General features: G+C 47.1%; 1 protein-coding gene across 8 annotated transcripts in view; it reads right to left on the reverse strand.

Moving 5' to 3' along the window:
* Positions 1 to 18,199, reverse strand: part of FOCAD (focadhesin) — a 210,354-nt gene that overhangs the window by 46,482 nt on the left and 145,673 nt on the right. For all 8 annotated transcript variants that reach the window (XM_050944099.1, XM_050944101.1, XM_050944100.1 and 5 more), the window contains 3 exons: positions 8,806 to 8,898; positions 5,557 to 5,645; positions 1,116 to 1,157 (listed from right to left, as the gene is read on the reverse strand). In XM_050944099.1, the coding sequence (XP_050800056.1) occupies positions 1,116 to 1,157; positions 5,557 to 5,645; positions 8,806 to 8,898 (224 nt within the window). The remainder of the gene's footprint in view (positions 1 to 1,115; positions 1,158 to 5,556; positions 5,646 to 8,805; positions 8,899 to 18,199) is intronic.

The raw sequence follows: 18,199 nt of genomic DNA on the forward strand, positions 1-18,199 counted from the left end.
CAGGAAATGACATTCTGAGAGTTCATTATGTCCCTGTATTGTATGTTGCTCTTTATAGTAGTTACACAAAGGATTTCAACCTTTACTTCTCTAACTTTTCATAGGCATTTAATGAATAGCTAAAATATAGAGTTCAATTGTAATCAGTTCCTCTTCTTCATCTCCTCCTCTACCCAGGAGTGAACTACCTGAAGGAAGATTGGCAGGGAAGCATGTGGATGTGAACATTTCCAACAGCAGCATTCACCAAGAACAGCTGCGTGGTTAAAAAGGCAAAAACCGTCAAAATCTTTACAGAAAATTTGAATATCTAGAACTGCCAGAACTCTGAATTTCCCAATATATTTAAGACTAATCTTCTCTGCAGCTCCAGCAGGTACCACCCACTGAATCAGCCTATGATAAATAGCAATGTGGTTCTATCACTGCTGCGATCTCCAGGGCAGAGTTTGTGATTTTAAGAGTTATTTTTATCCAGATTCGTGGCTTTTGGCACCTGTCTGGTCAAGTACAAGAAGCTGTCATCCAGGTTAACCAACCACAGAGTACAGTGAAGTGATGTCCATCAATGAAGTACATGTACACAGGGAAGAAATCAAGCCACTAGCAACCATTCCTAAAGTCTTTCAGTAATGACTGATGGTGGAACCAGAGTGTTCACTGCTAACCCAATGCCATGAGCTAACATGCCAGTGACAGCCTGAAAACATGTATCTGCATCTACCTTCAGGAGGGAGAGGGGTCTGGACACAAGCAGGAACACTTAAGAGTGAGAGACAATGGGTTAGCTTTAAAGAGGTGATGTTCCACCCCAGAGACAGCTGAGAGGAATAAAATTATAAAAAGAATGACTTCAGGAAAATTCTTTGCCATACAAGATTGCACCAACAGTGCACAGAGTAGTACTCTGCCTTTTGAGTAGCCTATGCCTAATTCTTCAGAAAATGCACCTAGCCAACTATACAATGCAGTACATGGAGGGAAAGCGCATATCCTTATACCTGTGGCTATGAGTTCAAATCACATCAATAGGAAATATTAGCTTACATCACACACAATGAAAAAAAAAACAGAGGAAATCACTCTCTAGCCTCTAATAAAGGAACAATTCTTACTTTGAAGCACCCTTGATAACATCAGTCAGCATGTCTCTGACCCTGCAGGAGAGACAAAAAGTAAAGTTAGCACATTATACATTACATTTCCCTCTAGTCCTCCAATTGACCACTCTATGGGTATGTCTACACGATGAGATTATTCCGATTTTACATAAACCGGTTTTGTAAAACAAATTGTATAAAGTCGAATGCACATGGCCACACTAAGCACATTAATTCGGCCGTGTGCGTCCATGTATCGAGGCTAGCGTCGATTTCCGGAGCGTTGCAATGTAGGTAGCTATCCCATATTTCCCGCAGTCTCCCCCGCCCATTGGAATTCTGGGTTGAGATCCCAATGCATGATAGTGCAAAAACAGTGTCGTGGGTGATTCTGGATAAATGTTGTCACTCATTCCTTCCTCTGTGAAAGCAAAGGCAGACAATCATTTCGCGCCCTTTTTCCTTGGATTGTCCCGGCAGACGCCATAGCATGGCAACCATGGAGCCCGTTTTGCCTTTTGTCACTGTCACCATATGTGTACTGGATGCCGCTGACAGAGGTGGTACTGCAGTGCTACACAGCAGCGCTACACAGCAGCATTCATTTGCCATTGCAAGGTAACAGAGATGGTTACCAGTCATTCTGTACCGTCTGCTGTGCCATTGTAAATTGGCGATGAGATGACGGTTATCAGTCATTCTGTACCGTCTGCTGCTGTCATGGGTGCTCCTGGCTGGCCTTAGCTGGGGTTGGCCGGGGGCGCAAAGACAAAAATGGGAATGACTCCCCGAGTCAATCCCTCCTTTATGGATGATCTAAAAATAGAGTCAGTCCTGCCTAGGATATGGGGCAAGTGTACTAGAGAACCAGTGTAACAGAGAACCAGAGAGCACAGCCGCTCCATGTCAGATCTCGCAGAAATGATGAGCTGCATGCCATTCACGGGGGGTGCCCCTGCAACAACCCCACCCGTTGATTCCCTTGTCCCCCAACCTTTCTGGGCTACCGTGGCAGTGTCCCCCATTTGTGCGATGAAGTAATAAAGAATGCAGGAATAAGAAACACTGACTTTTTAGTGAGATAAAATGAGGGGGATGCAGCCTCCAGCTGCTATGATAGTCCAGGCAGGACATTAAACGGTGTGGGGGAGAGAAGCCCAGCATCCCGCTGTTATAATAGTCCAGACAGTACAGAATCTTTCTTTATACATGAAGGGGGGGGGGGGGCTGATGGAACTATGTTGCTGCTAGGTTGTTACAACTATGTTGTATGAGTTGCTATGATGAGGATGGTTACCAGCCGTTCTGTACCATCTACCGGGAATGACCGGGAGTCATTCCTATTTTTACCCAGGCGCCCCCGGCCGACCTCACCTGAGGCCAGCCAGGAGCACTCACGGGCTGATGATGACAATGGATAGCAGTCATATTGTACCATCTGCCACCGGGGAGGGGAGGGGAGAGGATGCTGCTATTCATTGCCGCAGCACCACGTCTACCAGCAGCATGCAGTAGACATAGGGTGACATATAAAGAAGTCAAGAAATGACTTTTTTCCCTTTTCTTTCAAGGGGAGAAGGGGGGTAAATTGACGACATATACCCTGAAACACCCCGGACAATGTGTTTGACCCTACAGGCATTGGGCGCTCAGCCAAGAATGCAAATGCTTTTCGGAGACTGCGGGAACTGTGGGATAGCTGGAGTCCTCAGTACCCCCTCCCTCCCTCCATGAGCGTCCATTTGATTCTTTGGCTTTACGTTACGCTTGTCACACAGCACTGTGCTGTGGCCTCTATATCATAGCCTGGAGATTTTTTCAAATGCTTTCTTATTTCGTCTTCTGTAACGGAGCTCTGATAGAACAGATTTGCCTCCCCATACAGCGATCAGATCCAGTATCTCCTGTACGGCCCATGCTGGAGCTCTTTTTGGATTTGGGACTGCATCGCCACCCGTGCTGATCAGAGCTCCATGCTGGGCAAACAGGAAATGAAATTCAAAAGTTCGCGGGGCTTTTCCTGTTTACCTGGCCAGTGCATCCGAGTTCGGATTGCTGTCGCAATGACGCACTGTGGGATACCGCCTGGAGGCCAATACCGTCAATTTGCGGCCACACTAACCCTAATCTGATATGGCAATACCGATTTCACCACTACTCCTCTCTTCGGGGAGGCGTACAGAAACTGGTTTAAAGAGCCCTTTATATCAATATAAAGGGCCTCGTTGTGTGGATGGGTGCAGCATTAAATCGGTTTAACGCTGCTAAAATCAGTTTAAACGCGTAGTGTAGACCAGGTCACAGTTAGCAAACATCACATCCAATACTTATTTTATAAAACTTAGTGTAAACTAGTAAAAATTGTCACATACCATCTTGCATTTTTCACATCTTTAAATCCATTAAAACTGTCCTCTAAAAAGGCTCTTATCTGATTTTATACTACATTGTGGAAAATACAAATTCATGCAGCAGCCATAAATCTGATCATCTAGCTATTGCAGATAGCTTTCCAGGTCAATGTTCTATGCCCCAGCCTAATAAAATGAAAATATTCTACAATGGAGAACTATAACAATTTATCCAACATTTATTATAGTCCAGAACATAACTATGTGTGGTTAAGCTATCAGGTGGTGCAATAGTCTACATTTATTGAAATGAAAACTATACGGTCACTTAGAATACTTTCTATGTTACTGTGATCAATTTACAACACATTACTTGACTTCATTTGTTTAGTTTTGCATTCATATTCAGAGGATGAGCTGCCATAAATCTTTTATACTGACAAGTTTTTTTTAATATATAAATCCCATACACCACAATTTACAATATGAAGTAGTAAATCTTAACTAGGACTGTCATCCAACCCAAAAAGATACCTATCCTTCAATCAAATTTCTACAGCACATAATAAAATGTTTGAAATTGTAGCTATAAAACAAAGTGTATAGGTCATTCATACTTTAAAGAATAAAATCAATGTTTCATTTTAAGTACAATATTTGTTTTTGTACAGTCACTAAAAAAAAAACCCACCTAAGTTGAAAGCATTTACACCAATATAATGGTGCAAAAATGCATTAAACAGTAAAATTCAGTATTGCCCTCTCCACTGTTGCAAACGTCAAGGTCAGATTTCAGAGTGGGCAATACTGATAAATACCTAATAGGTCTCTGAGTGCTGGCCCCTCCTTTTACCCTCATCTGATCCTGTAAGGTGCACAGCACCTCAAATCTCTTTTTAAGTTAATGAGAATTAAGGGTGTTCAGCACCTTACAGGTCTGAGCCCGTGAGGAAAGGCCTAGAGAGACTCAACCTTACAATTGGGAGCCCAGTTCCTTTGCTGACTTAGCACTTGCATCTGCACTTGCACAAAATTAAATCACTTTTTATAAAACTGTTTAATTTAATAGCTTAGGTCAAGCAATTACAAACACTGGGGAGAGGAGGCTAAGGCAGATTTTGTTGGTCCCCTGACCTAAAAAGCAATTTTGTAAGAATGTCTTCTACTTTCATCCTATCTCAGAAGTTCTAGGAAAGCATACACTTTTCTCTTTATACCTGATGGGATACAGAGGATCAAATACAGTGCCATTGGCAAAAATCTGCTTCAAGAGAAGAGAGAATTAGGCCTATTTTACCAACCATATACTCAGTGCTTAGTTGAATAAAATAATTAAGAAATTACATTTTCCTTATTGACTATGGCTTTATATCAATTCATGGTTTAAATTTATTGTAAGGACCATCCTGACTGTGTGTAAGTGTACACATGCATATAAAATACACAGAGAGAGAGAGAGAGAGAGAGAGAGAAATAAAGACATCTATAATAAACACATGACTAAATCCTCATCTGCTGTAAAAGTAACATAGCTCCATTGACTTCAAGGGAACTACACCAGCTGAAGATCTGGAAGAGAGTACACTTCTTTAAAACACACACACACACACACACACACACACACACACTCTCTAGTTGTATATTGTGCTCATCATGGTATCTGAGAATGCATCCCCAAGCTCCCTCCTCCAAGACTGTCTTTACAAGAAATGTAAGCCTTGACATGATATAAAGTCATATTCAATAAAGACAGCATATTTTTTGTGTCTGTTACTCAATTATGCACTGAGCAAAAGGTTTTCATATAGCAGAATATAAAATACTGCAGTTTTCAATTCCTTCCAGCTACTGTCACTACTAGGTTCCATAAACTGCAAAGGGTTAGCTATCTGTGAATATAAGCATCCTTTCCTACACTCTCTTCTCTCCATCTTTTTTAAAATTAGAGATCATATCTGTAAAATTAGAGATCATATCTGTTTTTTCTCATTAGCACTCATACTGATGATTAAACTTGCAACATTAAAGCCTTTGAAGTATCTCCACCCTTTTGACCCCCTCACTTGCAGTTACAAGTGATGAGGAGCAGACAGTGATTCTCTTACCAGAGCCAGGCTGTAAATTGTTTGTACTGCACCTCTTCAGGATCCTCTTTTCCATGTTTTAACTGCATCTCCAGCTCTGCCTGTCTCCCCTGCAGAATCACAACGTAAATCAGAAGGAGATCTTGCATGGGTAATAATCCTGAGATTTCTGCGGGGAACACTTGGGTAACAGATGTAACCTTTCCCTTGAGATCCATGTCATGACTGGACCTAATTGTTCTTGATACTACATCCTATTGTAATATACAATGTATTCAGTGAAAGAATTGCAATTTTTGATTCTGGGGAGAGTGGAGTGGCTGCTATAGACAGAAAATGGTTCCAGCTTCCTAATGATGGAAGGAAACTTATTCCCTCGTAACAAAGAAGGATCAACAAACTTGTATCCCACAGGGAAGAAGATTTGGAAACCAAAGGTACAATGACAGCAAAACCTATTATTTACTTAATGCATCATTTAAACCAGAATTTCTCAACCTTTTACTCACTGACTGTCCTCTTTGCAATCCTTCATGCCAGTTCTAGCTGTGCCTCAAAGGAAGTGCTGTTGGATTCCCCACAGTGGTTTATGGGATGCTTTTGTGATCTGAGAGGGTGTTAAGCAAATCTGTTCAGTAGGAGACTGAGAATGGGTGTCTAGGTTTAGCCTCCACCCCCAAGATAGCCACTGATTTTATTAAGCCTTGATGGAAAATATATGAGCACAAGCACTGTTTTTCAAACATTCAACATCTTTACATGGGATGATCATGAAAACTTGAGAACACAAGAGAGTAATCTCCGCAAAATCCAAATGTCATTAACAAAAAGTGAATCAGGGCTTGTCTACACAAAGAGTTAGTGCATGGCAAGCCACGGTGTGAATCTTCGGCTAGCTAGCTTGCCACGTACTAACTGACCACGTGGACCCTGCTGCTGCTGCGCACTAGAAGTTCCACAGTGTGCTTAAAAGGGAAGTACATCAAAGCACACTATGGAACTTCTAGTGCACAACAACAGAATTCATAACATGTTCTGACCCACTTTCATTTCAAGCACGCTGTGGAACCGTTAGTGTGTGGCAACAAGGTCACATGGCCAGCTCATTTGCGGTAGATTCACATTCTGTCTTACTGTGCACTAAAACTCCTTATAAACAAGCACTAAGACAAAATAAAGAAGTCTGATTATAGTAGTTAGACACAGGATCAGGAGTCAGGACTCCTATGTTCCATTCCCAGCTCCGTCACTGATTATCCAATTCTCAGATTCAGTAGAGCATCTAAACACATCCTCAACTTTAAGCACATGTTTAAGTCCATTCCAATTCCACAAAGCACCTAAGCATATGTTTGTGCACACTGCTAAGTTCAGGCCTATATGACCATAATCACGGTGGGTATATCTACACTGCAGCTGGGAGTATGCCTCGAGTGGGGCTTGAGACAACGTACTAAAAATAGTGAAATGGATGTTGCTGTACCAATGGAGGCTCAGGCTAGCCACTTGAGTGCAAGCTCACTTGACCCCCTGGGTCTGAGCTTGGGTGGCTAGCCTGAGTCTCTGCCAGTGCACTGCTATTATTAGTACACCTGTCCGCTAGTACGAGACTGTCTACCTGGGCTAGAAGGCTCACTCCCGGCTACAGTGTAGACATACCTTTAAGGTTCAATCCTGCAAGGCACTTAAGCATGTACATACTCTCAATGGGACTTCTCAGGTACTTAAAGCAAAACACATACTTAAATGTTTTGCTAGACTGGGTATAGAGTGCTCAGCACCTTGCAGGACTGAGCCCTTAGACTCTCTGTGCCTCAGTCCTCAATCTGTAAAATGGGTATATAACTCCCTCACTTCCTCATAGGCATACTGAACTACTTATTTGTTCGAACTAACTATGGTAACTTATATTTGTAAAGTGCTTTTACAGCATCAGATGAAAAGCGCTACAGAAGTATAAGGTATAATTATTCTAGTTCTCTGAAAAGAGGAGCAAATAAATACATGAGAGCAAACTTCAAAGGCACAGTGGTATGCTTCAATGCTCCAGTAAATGACAGAAAATCCTAGAGAGGATTTCAGAAGCAGAGCTGGTAAAAGTTGTTCTTTTCACAAAATCTTAGTGTTTGAGGTAGACGGATGAAAGAGGAGAACAACAAAATATAGGCAACAAGTACTACTCTCTACAGTTAAGACCTAAAATTACTATTTAAAAAGTAGGTTTGCTAGTTCTGTTTTGAAACAAGGCTGTGTTTAAACCTGACAATTTGGTGCTAACTAAAAAGTGATTTGTTTTGAAAATGGTAACTCTAATGGCTCCCTCATTCATGTATAAATTCTGTTACATTACCTCACCAAAGACGATACCTTCCATGAAACTTTTGGAATTTACTCAGCAATCTGAGCTGCTCAGACTATGAAAGTGTCTAGTATCACATGACATACATGGGAGAAAACATGAATCATCCCCGACAGCAGGACAAAGCCAACCATACATTGCTTTTGACAGGGAAGCTATTTATTGCTACAATTTTATAGATTGGAACGTCTGTGGTCTGGAAATCAGGCTGCATAATCTTACTGGAACAGATTCTCTGGTCAAATTTCCAGTACTTCCTGCTTTGGGGTGGGTCAGAAATACTGCCAGTACAGTCTCTCTTATAATACGACAGCATTTCTCTTTCTAGTCCTGACTGAAACAAAGGATTACAAAGAGAAAGAAAGAGAGAGGGGTGTGTGTGTGTGTGTGTGTGTGTGTGTGTGTGTGTGTGTGTGTGTGTGTGTGTGTGTGTGTGTGTGTGTGTGTGTGTGTGTGTGTGTGTGTGAGAGAAACAGACTTATATGAAACATTTTAATTTTTTTTGGAAGGGGAGCTGAGTTTCTTTTCTATCCGCATTGTTCCACTCTCCAGTATTTTCATACAATTCCTTTCAATAATGAATAATTGATAAAAATTCAAGGTCAGAGCCCAAATTCTAATAGTGATACACAGGCTGAACCATCGACTCCAGTAGGACTCTGAACAGGAGTAAGGCTAGGAGTGTCAATTCTTGAGCAGGAACCAGACCTGTGCAAAATTTGCCTCCACCAGACGCTGGCTGTGGCTGAACTCTTATTAACCTTTAACTTGATGACCTGCCTTATTTTTATTTAATTTTCTTGCATTCAAGTTGAAATGCAGAGTCTTTCTAAAAAAAATGTTGCCATTTGCAGAGAAGTCCTTGATGGTAAAACTGAAAAATACACAAAACACCACACAACTCAAATTACCTGTAAAACTGCATGGTATGTTCTACTCATAAATCCCAGCCAGCACTGAGGAAGAAGAAGAGAGCGGTGCCATTCAGAAGGCTGGATACTAACCTGCATGACAAACCCAACAAGACTTAAGTTATATTGGAATTAATTTAACAAGAATGTGATTTACATCCATAGCTAGCATTTTAAGAATAAAGACAAATTAATGTTTTTGTACTGTACTTAACTGTCCAAAAAAAAATAAAATACTAATGCTAAAGACAATCTAGCTAACTGAAGGTGTACTTGAAAGTTTTTTAATAGAATGGTATTAAGTTTAATAGGTCAAACTCTGCTTCAGCCACACAATTGAAATGCCACTGAATTCAATTACAATTTCTGCAGTGTCATGAAGGTTACAGTGCTTTACAAGCGTAAGACAATGTCTATATGCTCAGAAGAGTTTACAAATTAATGGGCTGATCCTACAAACACCCAAGTACAATACTCACTGCTATGATTAGTTTACAGCAACACTTAGATACTATGCTGATAGATGCTATTTCAATATTCAAATGCTATTGAATTGATAAATTGATCCCAGGGAGGTCAGTGCACTATTCCCAATAGGAAGAACTACATTTAGTAGCATTGGCAGGTTTGGGCCCTAAACTAAACATAACAAACAAGGGATGCAACAGAGTAGAGAGTGTTTTAGTTTGTTTTTATTTGCAATTGTGGTTTGGCTTGACAGTTCCAAATTTGTTTGTTTTTTCTTTAAATTCAGGTTCTATTTTAGAAGTGCTATGTTACACACAAGAACAGAAGTAAATAACAAAAATGGAAATTAGATGTCGCAGGTTAATCAAAGTAGTGAATTTTAAGGAGGGTATGGAAGGTAGGGTTATTAATCAAGATAGCTGCAGTCGGGCAACAGAGTAGATTTGGACCCAATCTTTATAGACGAGCATTTTTAAAAAAAAAGGAATTTATCTATGAAATATTCTAGCTTAAAACCCAGACTGGAAATTTCACAGCTGAAATCAAGACAAGGTAGGTGGTCTTAACAACAACAACTTCATTTTCTACCCATTGGTAAATTGGTATCCGGCTGTTCATCTCCGCAGAGCCTGCCTCTATTAACCATTCGTGCAGCTTAACAACAGTTTGTTTACTAAAGCTATTGTACTGCACCAGAAAGTAGCTAGCTGCACTGTAATGCAGGGGTCTCAAACACGCGGCTTGGAGGGCTATTTCCTGCAGCCCGTGCCTGCCCCCCCTGGCCTACTTCTAGGCCAGGGGTGGGCAAACTACAACTGCAGGATTGCCCCCCTTGTGCCCTGCGCCACTCCTTGAAGTGGCTGGCATCACGTCCCTGCGGACATGTGTAATGTATAGGTTACGCTAAAAAAAATAATCAAGTGGTGATATGCTAAAAGCCAACTGGATAAAGATAAATAATTTGTGATATGAAGATTTATAAGGATCCATGTTAACATGGGCCCAAACTGGAGAAGCACTGCACCAGAAACTGAAGGATGGGACTGAAGGACCAGACCAGGAGATCAGGGGAGGCGACAACCATCATGGAAGGACTTCTTAGTGCCCTTTAATGTGGTAACTTGGGCCCATTTACCTATTCTGTCTTGTCTGTTATTATCTATTTCAAATTTATGTCCAGATACTAAGTAACAATAATTCTGTCTGAAATTGTATAAAGGCGAAAACTGATTAAGCCTAAATTGGGTTTACTTCTGACTCAGTTTCCCACCCTACATACCCAATCATCAAGACATAAACTCCTCTGAATGACATTTTTAATAAAAATCAACGTTAAAGAAATTTTGGTTTGTTAGAATTTACAAGTTTATAGAAATGAGTTTACTAAACAAGCGGATAAAATACTAAAAACTAAATGGTACAATACTTTTCTCTCTCTGTTTAGCACCTTAATTATAACAATATTTTATTAAAAGAAGATGGAGGATCACGGTTTGGTTCCCTCGCCATCCTCTTTTTAACAGCAGTGTTTTCAGGCCCACAACAAAAGCAAGCTCTGTAATTTAAATGATTGCTGTGCATTGTTATGTCTCACAATATTCCATGGTGGTCAGAAAGAAATAATTTTTGTTGTTGCTAGTGTCCAATTATGTCTACTATCTGCCTTTACTAAAAACAAAAAAAATGTCACAACAGCCACTGGAGTCCACTGGAAACAAGTTATTTAATATCTGAGGTTTCCAAGGTAATACATTTTTAATAAAGGAAAAGGAAACATGTCAGGCTATGGTGAGATGGGATATATTTCCATATCCACTTTTTAAGCTCTATACTTCTCATTTTTAAATTAAAAGAACATGCCAGATTCTCTGTTACACATACCAACACCACGCACGTCATACCTAGTCTAAAGCCTACATACAGTAAACAATGCTGTGAGGCTTAATCCCAGAAAGTTACTACTACTCTTTCTGCTTACACAGACTGTAGCCACTGCTCAACATGAAAAGCATTCCAAAGCTCTATGAACCCAAACACCTTCTTTCGACGTTATTGGCACATCCATTAGTCTTCTCCTTTCCTTTAGCATGGAAAGCATAACCAAGAGAAGTACCTGAGTTCAAGTACATCTTATCTTCTCACGTCCCTGAACTTGTCCTTGATTCTTTTGCATTTCCCTTGCCTTATGTCATTACTTCCCTCACAGACTACAAAAAGGGGATGTTCTTCTTTATTTTTCTTTATTTAGAACATTAAAAACAATGCCCACACAAAAGCTGAGTGTCTTGCCAATAATCAGACTTACAATAACAACTGACAAAATTAATATTAAAACACAAATAAATTAACTTCAACAACCAGCAGTTTTAAATAATCAAATGGAGATAACAAAAAAGAAAAAACTCCAGAAAAGACGGTTACTCACCTTTGTAACTGTTGTTCTTTGAGATGTGTTGCTCATATCCATTCCAGGTAGGTGTACGCGCCGTGCGTGCACGTCTGCTGGAAACTTTTTACCCTAGCAACCCTAGTGGGCCGGCAGGTCGCCCCCTAGAGTGGCGCCAGTATGGCACCAGATATATACCCCTGCCGGCCCGCCCGCTCCTCAGTTCCTTCTTGCCGGCTACTCCGACAGTGGGGAAGGAGGGTGGGTGTGGAATGGATATGAGCAACACATCTCGAAGAACAACAGTTACAAAGGTGAGTAACCGTCTTCTCTTCTTCGAGTGATTGCTCATATCCATTCCAGGTAGGTGATTCCCAAGCCTTACCTAGGCGGTGGGGTCGGAGTGAGAGGTCGCGGCCCGGAGTACTGCAGAGCCAAAGGCCGCATCATCTCTGGACTGCTGAACCAGGGCGTAATGGGAAGCGAATGTGTGGACCGATGACCAGGTCGCCGCCATACAAATCTCTTGGATTGGCATGCGGGCAAGGAAAGCCAGCGATGATGCCTGTGCTCTGGTGGAGTGAGCAGTCACACGGCCCGTCGGAACGTGGGCCAGGTCATAGCAGGTCCTGATGCAGGAGGTAACCCAGGAAGATAGCCTCTGGGAGGAAATCGGCAGCCCCTTGACCTGGTCCGCTACCGCCACAAATAACTGGGGGGACTTGCGGAAGGGTTTGGTCCTGTCCACATAAAATGTTAGCGCCCGACAGACATCTAGCGAGTGGAGCTGTTGCTCCCTGCGGGACGAATGGGGCTTTGGGAAAAAGACTGGGAGGAAAATCTCTTGGTTAACATGGAAAGCTGAGACCACCTTGGGAAGAAAGGCAGGGTGAGGCCTCAGCTGTACCTTGTCTTTATGGAAGACGGTATACGGTGGGTCCACTGTGAGGGCCCTCAGCTCTGACACTCGTCTAGCTGAGGTAATGGCCACTAGGAAGGCGGTCTTCCACGAGAGGTAGAGCAGGGAGCAAGTAGCTAATGGCTCGAATGGAGGGCCCATGAGCCGAGATAGGACCAGGTTGAGGTCCCATGAAGGGGCCGGAGGGCGGATTTGTGGATAGAGCCGCTCCAGTCCCTTCAGGAATCTCGCCACCATAGGGTGGGAGAAGACAGAACATCCGTCCGTTCCAGGATGAAACGCGGAGATGGTCGCTAGGTGGACCCGGAGGGACGACAACGCCAGACCCTGGGTCTTGAGGGACCAGATGTAGTCTAAAATAGTGGTGACAGGAGTCTCCATAGGGCGAAGAGCTTTCTCTGAACACCAGCAGGAGAAACGCTTCCACTTAGCTGAGTAAGTCGCCCTGGTGGAAGGCTTTCTACTGCCCATGAGCACCTCCCGAACCGGGGTAGAACAGCGCAACTCGGAACCTGTCAACCATGCAGGAGCCATGCCGTACGGTGTAGAGACAGAAGGTCCGGGTGACAGAGCCTGCCGTGGTCCTGAGTGATCAGGTCCCGATGAAGGGGAAGGGTAACCGGATTGGCTACTGAGAGGTCCAGCAACATGGGGTACCAATGCTGTCTGGCCCATGCTGGAGCTATGAGAATCACCCGGGCTCTGTCCCTGCGCACCTTGAGGAGAACCCTGTGTATCAGCGGAACGGGAGGGAATGCATAACACAGGTGGGCTGTCCATGGGATCAGGAATCCATCGGCTAGAGACCCTGGTTCCCGACCCTGGAAGGAGCAGAATGCTCGACACTTCCTGTTCTGCCTGGACGCGAAGAGGTCCATCCGGGGACAACCCCACCTCTGGAAGAGTGAGAGGGCGACGTCCGGACAGAGGGACCACTCGTACGAACGGAAGGATCTGCTCAGCCGATCCGCTAGAGTGTTCCGCACTCCCGGGAGATAGGAGGCGGAAAGGTGAACCGAATGGGCTATGCAAAACTCCCAGAGACGCATTGCCTCGAGACACAAGGGAGAGGACCTGGTGCCGCCCTGTTTGTTGATGTAAAACATGGTCGTCGTGTTGTCGGTGAACACCGCGACACAACGACCTTGAAGGAGATGGACAAACGCTTGACAAACAAGGCGGACCGCTCTCAACTCTCGTATGTTGATATGGAGGTTGATCTCTTGAGGTGTCCACAAGCCCTGAGTTCTCTGGGTGCCGCAGTGTGCCCCCCAGCCCAGATCTGAGGCATCTGTGGTCAGGGATGCCGAGGGTTGGGGCGGATGGAACGGGAGCCCCGCACAGACTACGGACTGGTCCAGCCACCAGCGAAGAGAGTCCAGCACCTGCTGAGGAACGGTGATGACTGTGTCCAACGAATGTCTGGCCGGCCGATACTGCGCAATGAGCCATGATTGAAGAGGCCTCATGCAGAGTCGGGCATATGCCGTTACGAACGTATAGGCTGCCATGTGGCCTAGAAGGGCCAGACATGTTCGTAGAGAGGTCAGCGGGGCCGCCTGCAAATGTAGAATGATGGCCGACAACGACTGGAACCTGGGCAAGGGTAGCAAGGCCCTGGCCAGGGTAGAGTCCACAACGGCCCCGATGAACTCTATCCGCTGCGTGGGGAGCAGAGTAGACTTGTCCACATTGATGACGAGGCCCAAGGCCGCAAAGAGGGTGCTGATCCTGTCGACATGGTCGCGGACCTGCAGCTCCGATGTGCCTCGGATCAGCCAGTCGTCCAGGTAGGGGAAGATGTGAATGCGGCAACGTCGAAGGTGTGCGACGACGACTGCCATGCATTTTGTAAACACCCTCGGGGCCGTAGAGAGGCCAAACGGAAGGACCGCAAATTGATAATGTTGGCGGTCGACCACAAAGCGGAGGAAACACCTGTGTTGGGGGGCAATGGAGATGTGAAAGTAAGCGTCCTGGATATCGAGGGCGGCGTACCAGTCTCCGGGATCCAGGGATGGGATGATGGTTCCAAGGGATACCATGCGGAATTTCAACTACACGACATACTTGTTGAGTTCCCGCAGGTCGAGGATGGGCCTGAGGCCGCCCTTGGACTTGGGGATTAGAAAGTAACGGGAATAAAATCCCTTGCCCTTCTCGTTTTCCGGAACCACCTCTATGGCTCCCTTGACAAGGAGCGTGTGCACCTCCTGACGGAGGAATTGCTCATGAGAGGGGTCCCTGAAGAGGGACGGGGATGGTAGGTGGGAGGGTGGGGGCGAAGAAAACTGCAGGCGATAACCGGCCTGCACCGTATGCAAGACCCAACGGTCCGACGTTATTCGGGTCCACGCCGGGAGGAAAAAAGAAAGGCGGTTGGAAAACTGCGGGGAGAGATCCGGAGGGGAAACTGGTACTGCGACCTCGGGCGCACCTTCAAAATGAAGGCTTAGGCCCTGGAGGGGCCTTGGCGGAGCCTTGGTTCTGCCCCGTTTGACCACCAGACTGCCTGCGGCGGTTGTTCCTGCCTCGGCGCCTAGAGAGGTCCTGCCGCGGGCGGAACTGAGGGTACGGCCGCCGCCGCTGCTGCTGGTTCTGCTGCCGGAATGGCCTGCGCTGTGTCGCCGGCGTATGCATGCCCAGCGACCGTATTATGATCCTGTTGTCCTTGAGGTCTTTTAGTCTAGGGTCTGTTTTATCCGAAAATAGGCCCTGGCCTTCAAAGGGGAGGTCCTGGATTGTATGTTGGAGCTCCGGTGGAAGGCCAGAGACCTGCAGCCAAGAAATTCGGCGCATCGTGAGCCCCGAGGCTAGGGTCCAAGCGGCCGAGTCGGCAGCATCAAGGGAGGCCTGTAGCGATGTTCTTGCTACTTTCTTGCCCTCGTCCAGGATGGTGGAAAATTCCTGGTGGGCGTCCTAAGGCAAGAGCTCCACGAACTTCCCCGCCGCTACCCACGAGTTGAAGGAGTAGCGGCTAAGGAGGGCCTGCTGGTTTGAGACCCGGAGCTGTAGCGCCCCAGCCGAATAGACCTTGCAGCCCAGGAGGTCCATTCGTCTCGCCTCCTTCGACTTGGGCGCTGGGGCCTCTTGTCCGTGGCGCTCCCTGTCGTTCACGGACTGGATCACCAACGAGCAGGGTGTCGGGTGAACATATAGGTATTCATAGCCCTTCGAGGGGGCCATGTACTTTCGTTCCACCCCTCGAGCGGTCGTAGGGATGGAGGCCGGTGACTGCCAGATGTTAGTGGCGTTGGCCTGGATTGTCTTTATAAAGGGCAGGGCCACTCTGGTGGGCGCATCAGCGGAAAGGATGCTCACCACCGGGTCCTCAATTTCAGAGACCTCCTCCGCTTGCAAGTCCAGGTTCTGTGCCACCCGGCGGAGGAGGTCTTGGTGTGCCCTAAGATCCAGTGGGGGAGGACTGGAGGACGAGGTACCCGCCACTGCCTCATCCGGAGAAGAGGACGAGGAAACCCCCGGCAACAAAGTGTCCACGAGGGGTTCCGTGTGGGGCTGCACCTCCGTTTCTGGAGGGAGCTCTGGGTCCCGGTGACTGGACCTGCCGTCTGCTTCCGGGGAGTGAGGGGGTCTAGATACCGTCGCCTCCAGTGGTCTGCGTTCCCCCATAGGGCAGGGGGTAACGTGTTGCGGACCCTGGGCTTGGGAATATGCCCATGGGGTCCAAAACCCCCACTGTTGAGGCCCTCGCTCTTGTGGTGGAGGGTCCTGGAACAGGGCCGAATGTCTGTCCTGTCCCATGGCATAGGCGCTGTCAGTCTGGGAAGAGACCGATGGCTCCCTAGAAGGCCACGGAGGCGCTGAGCTTGGTTGGTATGCAGCTCTGTGCGCCGAGACCGACGCTCCCCTCGGTGCCGAGGCCCGGTGCCGCAACCCACATCGGTGCCGGGATCGGGACCGGGAACGGCGTGATGACCAGTGCCGAGATCCGGATCGGGATTGGCAGCGATGTCGGTGCCGGGAGCGGGACCGTGACCTTCGATGAGCGCGGTGCCGGGACGGCAGCGGAGACCGGGACCTGCCACCGGCGCGGTGCCGGGAGGTCGACCGGGATCGGGACCTACCACCGGTTCGGTGCCGGGAGGTCGACCGGGGAGCCGAACGCCGAGGTGAACGGCTCCTGGAGTCTCGGTGCCGGCGGTGAGACGAGCCCGACCGGGACCGTGCAGATGGCGATCGATGCCGCGAGTACGACCGGTACCGCCTGGGAGAACGGTGCCGGGACTCCGAGCGGCGCCCCGAGCACGAGCGTTCACGCCTCCGGGGTGATCGGTGCCGGGACTCGGGAGACAGCGCTCGAAGCATCGGCTTACCCCTGGAGGTTACCCGTCCCGGAGGTGCCGGCTGAGGCTGAGATGGCTCCGTCAATGCGATCAAGTCCCGAGCTGAGGCAAAGGTCTCCGGCGTAGACGGTACCCGTAGCTCGACTCCTGATCTTAAGGGGGAGCTAGGAGGGGCTGGACTCGACGGACCTTCCGGGCCCGGAGTCGACAGCAGTCCTGTAGGCGGTGCCGCGGCCAGGGTAGGTGCCGGGCGCTCCACTCAGGCTGCCTGGATGGTGTTGCAGACGCCGAGGGACGTGAGTCTGCTCCTGTTGCCGGAGATGGTCGGTGCCGGCGCGGTCCGGTGCCGGAGTAGAACTGGCTGACTGCGCCGCCGGTGCCGGAGACAGAGCCGCTTCCATAAGGAGAGCACGAAGTCTTTGGTCTCTCTCCTTCTTAGTGCGAGGCTTAAAAGCCTTGCAAATGCGGCACTTGTCGCTAATGTGCGATTCCCCCAGGCACTTAAGGCACGCGTCGTGGGGATCGCTCGTAGGCATCGGCTTCCTGCATGCCGAGCACTGCTTGAAAGGCGAGCCAGGCATGGGCCCGGTGCCGGGTGCCGGGGAGGGCAACGGCCCACCCGCAAGTGATGTTAGATAACTATTTACAAGATTCTAACTAACTACTATGCTAACAGTCTATCTACTACTTAACTAAGAACTATTTACAACTAAAAACGACGAACAAGAACAGGAGAGCTAGGGACGTGGAGGTCAGCAAGCCGCACTCCACAGTTCCAGCAACCGACACGGCGGTAAGAAGGAACTGAGGAGCGGGAGGGCCGGCAGGGGTATATATCTGGTGCCATACTGGCGCCACTCTAGGGGGCGACCTGCCGGCCCACTGGGGTTGCTAGGGTAAAAAGTTTCCGGCAGACGTGCACGCGCAGCGCGTACACCTACCTGGAATGGAATATGAGCAATCACTCGAAGAAGAAAAGCCTCTTACCTCCAAAACATATCCTCAATCTTCACCCAAACAAATGCCCTACCTCAGTATTAATCAAGATGCTATTTGCCTGTCTTGTCACATCTCTGATCTTGTCCCTTCCTCATTAGAGGATCACCAATCTTCTCTAGTGGCTCTTTTTAAATAATTACACCTCTACCCAGATATAATGCTGTCCTCGGGAGCCAAAATATCTTATTGTGTTGTAGGTGAAACCGCATTATATTGAACTTGCTTTGATCCACTCCACCGGAGACCGGGACCTGCCACCGGCGCGGTGCCGGGAGGTCGACCGGGATCGGGACCTACCACCGGTTCGGTGCCGGGAGG

This window comes from Gopherus flavomarginatus, chromosome 3 (assembly GCF_025201925.1).
Source record: "Gopherus flavomarginatus isolate rGopFla2 chromosome 3, rGopFla2.mat.asm, whole genome shotgun sequence".
Taxonomy (NCBI): domain Eukaryota; kingdom Metazoa; phylum Chordata; order Testudines; family Testudinidae; genus Gopherus; species Gopherus flavomarginatus.